Source organism: Cygnus olor, chromosome 2 (assembly GCF_009769625.2).
Source record: "Cygnus olor isolate bCygOlo1 chromosome 2, bCygOlo1.pri.v2, whole genome shotgun sequence".
NCBI lineage: Eukaryota > Metazoa > Chordata > Aves > Anseriformes > Anatidae > Cygnus > Cygnus olor.
The window spans coordinates 65412924-65424232 of record NC_049170.1 but is presented as its reverse complement, the minus strand read 5'-3'; the positions used below and the strand labels follow the sequence as shown (position 1 = coordinate 65424232).

Sequence of the window (11309 nt, the reverse complement as noted above, 5' to 3'; positions counted from 1 at the left end):
CACGTTGCTCCCCTTGTTCCCTGGACAGAAAGGCACAGTTTTACAATCTCCTTTTATTGTTTTCCCGATAAGCAGGCATGTCACTTGCCTGATACTATACAAAATGTCCTTTAGTAAATTCAGTCAGTGCCATGGCCTTTTCCAGCTGGAACGTTAAACCAGATCCTGGCTGGCCAGCTAAGTTTTTACCCCATAACAGAATGTTGTAGCTGTGGCTGGCCAAGGTACCTGAGCTAGAAAGGGAAAAAGTCAGCTTCAACTCCTGCTTCTATACTTGCCCAAAAGGGGAGCAGTGCAATTATAGTGCAAGCTTTTGAGACCTTTGGGACAAGCTGGGTTGACACGCACAAGAACAACTTGAGTACATGACTTTGTATTATTGTCCATGACTTTGTATTTCCATTCTGCAAACTGACAGCTAGCCAAAGTTTAGGCCTACTCTGCTTATTTTGTAAGAACCCTCTATGACCTATACAGACTCCTACTGTAAACAGCTATAAAGTTAGCAAATCTTCCTTCTTTGGCAAAACTCCCAAAGAGTACTTCTGCCTAGTACCTTTCTGTGTCCAAGGAACGGTCAGGGGTTACCTCTTCCAGGGGAAACCCATCTCCTGGCATGGTAATCTCCACTGCCTGAAATGACCCATCTGGGCCACTGGCAATTGAACACAAATTTGTTTTTGCATTACTCTGACAAGCAACAGGATTGTTTGATTACAGTTCAGCTCAAGACCTGAAAGCAGAGCTATCAGAAATCACTGAATTAGAGAACATGGATCTCTGACAACAATAATACTTGTGAATCTTAAAAAAAAAAAAAAAATGAAAAAAAAGAACAGCACCTTCTGAGGTCCCTATGATTACCATGTTTGTTCTTTGTTACTCAACAAAAACGTGCCATTTTTGCCACCTAACAAAATACTAACAAGACATTATCACAAAGATGAAAATACCTTACATTGGTATGAGTCATTTTGGCTTTATGTGAACATCTTAGAGAAAGGAACCTCAGAAAAAATTTAAGTGCTGGCATGTTCTTAAGTGATAGGCCTTCTGTATTTTATACAGAAATGATAGCTATCTTTCAACCCACACAAATGCATTTCTTTTTCTTTTTTTAAGCATCAAGCAACCAAAAAACCTCCATCTGATTACTATCCAAACTTCTGGATACCAATAAAGTTTATTATTTCAGTGGGCTATGATTACTTTTTATTTGTATCTAGGTGACCTCTGCTGGTAGATTCTTATCATTACTGTAATCGTATCATTCTTATCATAACTGTAATAATACTGTAATAATAATTATTATTAGGAAAAAAATCTTCACTAAAAGGGTTGCGAAGTATTGGAACAGGCTGCCCAGGGAAGTGGTTGTAGAGTCACCATCCCTGGAGGTCTTCAAAAAACGTGTAGATGTAGAGCTTAGTGACAGTTTAATGGCAGTGCTAGGTTAAAGGTTGGACTAGATGACCTTAGAGCTCTTTTCCAACCTGAATGATTCTATGATTCTAATTCACACGTAAGGGTATAGATGCAGTGATATTCTGGTAAGTACTGCCCTACATTCACAAGAAAACACACAATCCCTGCTCTGAAAAATAGACTCCCATGCTGGAAAGGTGTAAAAAAAACCGCAACAACCCCAACCACAAAACAAACAAACAAAAGCAAAAATAAAACAAAACAAAACAGAAGGCAGTTTTTAGAGAACCGTTTACAAATATCTAAGAACATCTCAGGATTGGGTCACTGGCATTTATTCAACATAATTGCCTAAATGCCAGCTATTGCTCGGAAAGCCCCTGAATTTCATCCTGCTAAAGCAAGGAGGTTATACCAAGGAATGGGTTAGTCTCCATTTGCGTTCTTTCCTTGAATGCTTTCTCATCCCAACTGCTAACAGCTATTATATACCAGCTAAATGGACCTTTATTCTGACTCAGCATGGCTGCTGACAGTCTGTCCCGTATGCTACAGCAGCACAGGATAATATGATACTTAATAAAAATGACTATTCACCTGAGGTATCACAATGCAACTCGCAGCTAACAGCCTTGGTCTTTGTGATACCCAAGGTCATTTCTATTATTACAGCACAGTGCAAGGAAATGCCACAAATACCGAGAGGGCCTTATCTGTTTATCATAGGTGAAATTGGCATGCTTTGCAGTAGCACAGCTCCACGTTGGAGCACAGGCTTTGAGTTCATATGAGTTTATAATGAGGGGCTGGCTCTGGCAGCCCAGACAGAGCTCAACGTGTGGTGCACGTGTGTGTATTTACGATGACACTGCTGCGCCCGTCCCTCAAGCACTCAGCTGCCACACTGACAGCAACGGTGCCTCAAGACAAGGCATCGGATGCAGATGCGCTGGAAAAAACTTGTCTTGGCCATGTCCTGCTCATGGCGGGAGCCAGGGGTGCAGGCCTGGCATGGGGCTCACCTCTTCCTCGCCCCAAATCCTTCGTGTAACGTGCCCGGTCCCCTACACGGGCTTGGCTTTGCCTGTCACAACAGAAACGAGAAGTTAGCCAACAGTCTGCGTCACGGCTGCCGCCAACCCGACCCCGCACACCCCAATGGGGCCTGAGGCGGCCGGGGCCGGGCCAAGCCCCGGGATCCGCCGCGACACCTCCGCCACGCCGCGGCCGCCCATTACGGCCCAGTACAGCCCAGTATGGCCCAATACAGCCCACTACTGCCCGGCCCAGCCCAGCCCAGCCCAGCCCGGCGCCCCCCGCCCCGCTCTGCCGCCCCCCCGACCTCACGCTCTGAAGTTTGCAGGCGATTTCCTCCCCGGGCCGGCCTTATCTCGGGCCGCACGTTGCCGCGCGGTGACTAATAGCGGCACAACATTGTCTCGGGATAAAATAGAGCCGGGGCTGTTTACCCGCTCCATGGGGGTTCGCTATAAAAGGGCGCCGGGGACCGCCGCGCCAGCCAGACGCGCCGGGCAGCCCCAACCCGCCGCCTGCCCCCGCCGCCAGCGGGAGCCAGCGCCCTCTGTCCTGCGGCGGCCACAGCCTTCTCCCTCCGTCTCCTTCCCCCTTCTTTAACTTTTTTTTTTTTTTTTAAAAAAAGTTTAGCTTGAGTTTTGCTCCCGCTATGGATTACTCGCACGTCGTCCTCCCGCTGCTCTTCGTGCTATGCCCGGGGCTGCTGCTAGCAGGTAGGTGCAGCCTCGGGGCGCACCGGCTGGGAGAGGGTCGGGGGGCTGGGCACTAAACCGGGCTGAACCGATCCGGGCTGGGCTGAACCGAGCCGGGCTGAGCCTCTGCCTCTCCTTCCTTAGCCCCCGGAGCTGAGGTGGGCTCCGCTCCACCGCCCCCCGCCGCCCTGCACCGCCGCGCCCGGCGCTGCTCCTGCTCGTCGCTGCTGGACGAGGAGTGCGTCTACTTCTGCCACCTGGACATCATCTGGATCAACACCCCCGAGTGAGTGGGCCGCCAGGGCTCTGCTGCCTGGGGGGCGGGGGGGAGGGGGGGGAAGAAGATAAAGGGGGTGGGGGTGTTCATGGGGGACTGAGGAACCTCAAGATCCCACGCAGAAAGAAGGGGGCGAAAGGAGCGTTTCTTTGCATGGGGTCTCCTATTGCTTCCCCCTACACCCCGTTTTTCTGCCGCGTTTAGTAGCAAGACTGTTCACTTGGAGAAAGTATTTGAGCACCTAGAGTGAGGAGAGGGCGCCTCATAGCCCTAATGCATCTGTACTCCCAAAATCTAGGCGTTTCCTTTGGGTGCTGCCCTGCAAGGGCTGCAGGTTGCTTTTCACAGTGAATCAGAAACAGACAAAATGCCAAAAGTATGTTTTTACCACTCTGATTTTACATGGCCATTTTTCTGAGATGTTACGAGGCTGAAAGGTTTACTTTGACGCAGGGTGTCTTCTCACCAGCTCTCGCTGCACTCTGCTGCAGACTAATGCATCTCGCATGTTAATAGCAATAGCTGCAGAGTCCGTTTCCGCAGACTCCTTTCCAAAAGGTAGCAAGCTAGAGCCTCACCTAACACTGCAAACACTGACTTAGGCGATCTGTTCTACTACTGGAATTCCTCTGAGGATATGTGCCTCACTTTTATTGCTTTTCTCAGTATTGGCAGTTACCAAAGTTCAAAGAGATGAGGCTCTATTGGTTTTTATTGCACAGAGAGGCATAGCAGCTTTATGAAATCACAATTAAAAGGTCATTAGCCTTGCCAGTAGCCATGTTAATAACTATGTTGCAGGTTCACCAGAAGCATTTGCATGGAAATTATGACCAGCAAGGCATTCCCAATCCCACAACCTTTACTCACACAATCAATCCCATCGATAAGATTGCCCAAAATACCCTGCTGTTCTGAAGCCACAAAATTATTTGAATGACTTTCATGTTGTCTCTTTGATCGTAGGAAGACCGTTCCTTATGGTCTTGGAGGCCCTTCTCGATCCAGAAGATCTCTCAAGGACATGGTGCCTGAGATGCTCACTGAAGCCAGCAGCAGATGCCGATGTGCCAACCAGAAAGACAAGAAATGTCTGAACTTCTGCCAGACAGGAAAAGATCTCTGGTGCGTTTATTGTTGCTACTCTTTAAAAGGCAGCACATGTGAAAGGGCTGGATTGTGGTAGACTTACTCATTTTGGCACTTCCTGAGTGAATAATCTTCCCAAAGCCTTGCCACCTACCTGGGTGCTCATGCTGCTATGATACATACTATGGTTTGGCCCAGATAGATCGCTTATTACATGCCTTGAGAAGTGGTTGATGAGATGCCTCACTTTGTGGACTACAGACTTGTTTTTTTTAACAGCTGCACCTTTTCACTTTTAACAGGGCTCAGTCCACAGTGGAGAAAACCTTGCGTCATCGCAACAAAGGTGGCAATTGCATTGTACCCAAATGCATGAACCAACAGTTTGTTGACAGCAGGAAGATTAAGAGGTGAGTTTCTTCTCATTCAGCTGTAGTTCCCTAGAATAGCAATAGAGAGCACTATTCACCTCCCTTTGGGTCAACGCAGGCTTGGCTGCTGATTTCAACTTGAGAGCTTTGAGGGAATCAGTAAGGATATTTTCAGGGCTTTTGTTCATGCTGTGGAACCTTAGCTTGTGAAGACGAGGGTACTGAGCTCTGCCTAGCCTCATCCATTTGCCTGTGGGGAGCAGATTTGGTTGTAGGTTTAAAGATACCCCATTTTTCAGAAGAGTATAAAATTGTATTCTGGCAGAAATAGCAGAACCTGATACATTAGTGTGTACAGGCATTATCGCAATTACTTAAAAATAATACATCCCAACTATTCTAAAACTAAGTTGTGTCTGAATACCTTTTATTAGATTCTTTGCCTCATCTCACTAGGGGAAAATCCAGATTTGAATATACAGTTTCTTCTGACTGGTGTGGCTGCTTATCCCTTATGTTGTCTGATTAAAACTATGTATGATGAGTACAGGATGCTAGCAATAGAAATGACTGTAGAGAGGCTGAGAAAAGGGAAAATAAATATTAAATGAATATTTGAGCCCAATTTGACTTCTGAAACTGAGAGTAAATTCTAGGACTGCACTTTGAAATTCATACAGAAAAAGTTGAGTGGCAATAGGCAGCAGTATCCCTTTCCAGGCAGTTCAAAGAGGACTTGCAAAGAGGACCTTGGACTTGCTGCACCCATGAACCCCACAGATGCCAGAAATCAGCCTTGGTGCTGAGCATCAGTACAGCTACATCACCTCTGGCGTTCAGTCTTCATCTATATGCCCATGTGAATGTGCAGCATACAGAAGTTCACCCATGCAAACGTAGGCTCTCAAGTGCTGTTTTCAAAAGCAAAACAGGGTCTGTGGGAGCAGGTAGCCTGATGATTTTGGGTGAGACTTTGGCCCTGGAGTTGTTAAATCATTTCTGAAGATGGGACTTACTTCTGGTATGGGTCCCATTCATTGAGTCCAGATCTATTTTACCTAGAGGAAAACAAACAGTCAAAAAGAGTAAAGCTGAAGACCTCTTGGTTGGATATATGCTATTTAAGGAAGTCAAGGGCATGTAAAGTTGAGTGAATATTTCAACGTATTTTAATGTTTGGATTGAAATTCTGAATGACATATTTTGAGTGGCTTAGGTTAGCATAATTCTGGCAGTTGTATAGCAGTCACTGGTTTCTGAGGATCCTATGGCAGAAATTGAGGCTGAGGTTTAGTTAATCAAACCGCTGAATGTCTGCACACTGGAGATGCATCTTCATTATTCATGTAATAATACGGGTATATTTCTTATTTTTTGCAGGCTGGAGGCCATTGGTAACAGTATCAAAGCTTCCTTCAGTATTGCAAAGCTGAAGGCTGAGCTCCAGAAAGGGTGGAAGCTGAAACATAACAGGGCGAACAAAAGGCAAAGCATCTGGGAAAGCCTGAAAACATCCTAGTGGGAAGATCACCCCAATCTTTCTCCATCACATTTGCTGCCAAGGCATCATCAAAACTCTCCTTTGACTTTTAACATTCCACTACGGCAAAGGGCCTCTCTGTCCAAGTGTTTGTGCAGCAGAGCAAAACACTGAGGAAATCCCATATATGGAGGTATAAAAGCAAAGGATTTCATCCTTCTGGAATTCAGATGGATGGGTAGAGGGGGAGAGAGGAAATCCACATGTAACATGTTAAAAGCTATCTCTATGAAGAAATAGTTGAATATTACTTCTGGAATGTTACTCGTCAATTGAGCAGCTTTCAGGGTCTACATCAAATGCATTTTGCAAGGAAGACCTTGCAGATGTGCTTAAAAAGGACAGAAAGCAAGATCCGAGTGGACAAACTTCAAAGCAAAAACTCTATTTCTTGACTAGAATGCAAAAATGAAAGCCACAGTGCTACTTTAACCAGGACTTACTGCATATATACATGTCTACCTCGCATGCTGTTTGTTGCACTCCTGCTAGAGTATTTTTACACCTTCTTATTGCCTTCAGTAATCAGTAGCAACCCTTTGCCTTTTTTTCAGAAGTCTAGTTTACTTGTACAACTAGAGTTATCTGAATGTGGGTTAGGCGCCGTGCTTGTTTGCATAGTTAGAGTTCTTTGGTTTTGGATACCAAAGGACTGTTCAACAGAAAATAGGCATTAGAGGACACTACTAGGTTTCCCATAACAATGATATCTGGATAACAAGTTCTAATAATAGAGGTTGTTGCGTCTTACACGCCACCAAAACAGCACTGGAGCAGAGCTGTAGCAGATACTGTTGTTGGGTTCATTCAGTGCCTTGTTTGGTATAAATGCGTAGAGACAAAGGGTTGTCTTAAATTATGTCAAAAGGCTAATATTGGGTGAATGTTTATATCAGTGAATTTGTTCACATTGATGAATTTGCTGACAGGTTTTATTGAATTTTACGTGCTTAATTTTTAGGTGTTATGTATTTATATTCACACAAGTTCTTCATTATATTTACCATGTTGAATACACATTGAAGTAGGCCATATTGGTCTATGCATGTTTTATGTATTTCTGTGTGAAATTGGGAAATGCTTTATGCCTATCGAGGTAAATATCTTCAGAAATAAATATTTTTAATTACTGTCTTGGCTTGTTTTTCATGTGCCCTGCTTTTTCCCTAGGCCCATGGTGATGGAGGCAGACTGCCCCACATACAAAGCTGACCTAAATGAGGGGTATGCCCGTGATTGCTTTTCTGACAAATTATCAAGATTCCAGCATTGACAGTTTAGACCAGGGCTGTGCCAGATGTGAGACAAGAGACGTTACTTATTCTAGCTTAATGCTTCCACACTGAAATTTCTTGACAAAATTTGAATTTAGATGTAGCCCTTAGTGATATGGTTTAGTGGAGGACTTGTTAGTGTTAGGGCAGAGGTTGGACTAGATGATCTTGGAGGTCTCTTCCAACCTAGACGATTCTGTGATTCTGTGAATTGGCCAAATGAGATTAGACTAGAGGAACACTCTGTCACACGGCTAATGTCGTTTTTCATCCAATATTACAAATTCCAGTGTTGGATATATTGTATAATTAAAATATGGCCAATAAGGGTTGGATATTGATGAACTAGAGGAGAAAGATGAGCACACTGGATACTTTGTGGGCTATATTGGGATCAGCAGGTTTATGCTAGCTATTACCATGCTATCCCAGAAGTCTCGGCCATTAAAGATGGAGACCACAATGAGACCTGGCCCCAACCCAGGAAAGAGCCAAAGCAGTAGTAAAACATTGCATATCTCCAAATGTTTTGGGCTATATGGGAAAACAAAACAAAAGAGTTAGTTCATACTTACTTGCTGGATAAAAATGAGGGTTTTGTGCACGTGTGTGTGTGGGGGGTGTTTTGTTTTTAAACATTTACAAGCAGATAAAAGGTGTGAGACACAAAAGCTGGTTATAGTGGCAGTTAAAAATTGCTGAAATAGTTCTGTATTTCTTGTTGATGTTCACTTGCTTGTGGAGTGCTTCATACCGCAACACCAGAAGGCTAAATGGAGCCGTTATACTGTTTCCTCCATGCCATTCTGTTGCATTTTGGGCAGCAATCGAGTCGAGAGGTGGCAGTGTTGGCAGCCCAGGTCTGTATTAACTGTGCCTTGCCCTGGTTTGCATTAGTAAGCTGGACCAAAAACCAGAATTTAATAGTCTGTTTGTCTCAAAGAATAAGCAAAAGGGAGCATGAAGTATTTTATCTGAAGGCTTGCTCACATACAAGTAACAGGATCTGTCCCAAAGGTTTGATCCTTCTCAACCTGAGCTGCATGGCAGAAAGAGCCTCAATAACAGGGCCTGAACCCGCGGTTAAAAGAAAAAAAAAAAGAGGCATGGTATGTGCTGGGATTTATGGCACGGAATATGGAACAGTGTAAAAGTACATTATGATTCATAATAAACTGCACAAAAAAATGTTCTACCTGAAGCCAATGGAAACATTGTGCTGACTGCGAAGGCAAGGCTGCAAAATCGGGGCTCTCATTATTTTAACTAGAACTATTCTCAATTTTTCTCTCACAAAGTAAACCTTTCATGGACACTGTCTATTTTCAAGTAAGTGATAGATTTCTCTAATTCAGGATGAAATCTGAGAAGGACAAATGGCAACATACAGAGAAGAGGGCTTTCCACAGTGGCCATACCATAACAGTCCCAAAATACACCTGAAATTATAGCTCAGATTAAGAGCAAGGAATGGCCCAGTTCCCAAACTGTTACCAAGTTGTATCTCCCTCGTCTCATTTTTCCTGGGTTCAGCATGATCATTTCTGAAACTGCAAAAAGCTTCACAGCAAAAGACTATTTCTCTCCTTCCAAATTTAAGCTTGCTGTACTTATTTTCATTCAATGCTATGTGTAATCTTACTTGGTCAGCCAGTTTATTTTCATTTTCTCTGGATAAAGGTTGTTTTGACTGCATACCAAAACAAGGTATACAATAAAACAAAGCTTCGACATGTGAGTCAGGCTTGAAGTCAGGAAAATAATACAATGCCACTGAAATTCTTTCCATCTTATCTACATAATTCTGACCTAATTTTTCCAGAAATGGCAACTCTAATCTGTACCACGTTATCATGAACTGCCTCAAAATAATTCACACAGGATGTCCTAATGTTGCCTATAGAAGTTAACAAATACCAGCTTCTTTGTTCATTTCCTTACATTAGGATAAATTTAGCCACTACAACACATTTCTATATTTACAAACAGAATGAGCTGGACAAACCACTGTCTGAATGCTATCTGATGTTTACTTGCTTCACACTTAACTGTTTGCCTCTATGTATAAAAACTATATCAATTTCAACTTCATCTGCGTTGTGGTGTTATTATTAGGTTCCTTGGGTAGAAATCCAGCTTTCATTCTCGACTGATAACTTTATTTAATTTAATGTGTTTCCTTTGTGACCTAGGAAACAAAAGGACAGAGTTTTTGATTAATTAGATGAGAATGCTTGGAAGCTGCGACGGTAAGTATGTGAAAAGACAGAATGCCTCAGATAAAGTACAAAGATACTGGCTGGATCATTTTTCCTGAAGTAAACATCATGCAAACGAGATTTTGGAAGCCTAGCCAGAACTGGTTTTCATGTTTTATTTTAGTTTACAGCTCTGATCAAATCTGAACTCGGTGAAAAATGATAGGGGAGCCTATTTTTCTATTTCTCAATATGGTTAAACTATCAGCTGTTATGTCTTCATAGCATGCCTGGGACAAGCTCCTATACTCTGATCAGGTCAAGGAGACCTGATTCTATCTGAAGTCCACCAGGTCAGTCAGTCAGCCAACAGTTCTCTCAGTTTGGAGGCATCATTTATTCCAGTGAAAATGAGAGCAGAACTTGACCCAGAAGGGCTTTCTTCTTTCTGATATCACCATGATGGGGCCAAATGGACACTGATTTGTTGATGCTAGCACAGCGCTCCAGTGGCTCTTGTTGTAGCTGTTGTTCTGCCCTATTTTTTATTATTTTTTTTCCACAAGCATTTGCTAGCAACAAATTTGATAAATATCACTTTGGGGCAGTTTGTCTTTGGCTCAAGAAAGCCGCGTATAGGAACAGAAGAGCCCCATGGAAGTTGTGGTTTCGTCAACTTCTCTAGCTATTCTGGGGACTGCAGAACTGATCTGAGTTCACCAACTGTAATTCAAGCTCACACTGTTGTTGTGTTTTTCCCCCCAAGGAAATAAAAATAACACAAACAAACAAAAAAAAACACCAACAAACACAACCAACGTACAACTAACTTTTTATCTAGCTGAAGGAAAAATGTAATGTTATATGCCCATCAATAGAAACAAATCCAGCCTCTACTCTGGCAAGAAGAAAGCAGCACTGTATTTTGGCCGTGTATACTGGATTTACATTTTCCGCTGCTTTCTCCATCTGTTTTCACAGACATGATTCAATCAAGTATAAGGTAAAGTGTCCATCATGAAAAATAAGGCAATGACTACAGGACGTGCTTGTGAAAGGCAGCCACATACATTAAATATTCTGATAACTAGAGCTGCTCCTCTGGTCATCTTTCTCATATTCATTTCAGTCCTGTTGGTTGTTTAAAGATACCTGTTTTTCTTCTGTTTCTTATTCTCATCTTCTCTTATTTCTAACAGAGACATAAAGCAGTGATAAAAAATATACAGCAAACTAAACTGGACAGAAGAATTGGGCAAATGGTTCCTGTTGTATTCTTAGCAAAAATGCACAGGCCTTCACATTGTGTATTTGCCTGCAGAAGGGGTTTTTAAGTAGCTGAGACCTATGACAAGTGATTTAACCCACAACCAGGCTCAGACCTGCAAAGAGTTAAACTTTGTGACCA

The 11309-nt window shown here is 43.2% G+C and overlaps 1 protein-coding gene across 1 annotated transcript; it reads left to right on the top strand.

The window, feature by feature from the left end:
* The first annotated feature begins 3033 nt into the window (after window positions 1–3033).
* Window positions 3034–7559, top strand: EDN1 (endothelin 1). The gene is made up of 5 exons (XM_040546089.1): window positions 3034–3173; window positions 3297–3438; window positions 4396–4554; window positions 4821–4928; window positions 6270–7559. Exons 1-5 carry the CDS (start codon window positions 3110–3112, stop codon window positions 6406–6408), a joined length of 612 nt encoding a protein of 203 aa, XP_040402023.1. The 5' UTR covers window positions 3034–3109; the 3' UTR covers window positions 6409–7559.
* Window positions 7560–11309: the final 3750 nt, after the last annotated feature.

What these genes read in the sequence shown, in the direction of transcription:
- EDN1 (XM_040546089.1), top strand. Translation starts at nt 3,110, where the DNA reads ATGGATTACTCGCACGTCGTCCTCCCGCTGCTCTTCGTGCTATGCCCG. An exon ending in CCCGGGGCTGCTGCTAGCAG is followed by an intron (nt 3,174 to 3,296) that starts GTAGGTGCAGCC and finishes CTCCTTCCTTAG; the next exon opens with CCCCCGGAGCTGAGGTGGGC. An exon ending in ATCTGGATCAACACCCCCGA is followed by an intron (nt 3,439 to 4,395) that starts GTGAGTGGGCCG and finishes CTTTGATCGTAG; the next exon opens with GAAGACCGTTCCTTATGGTC.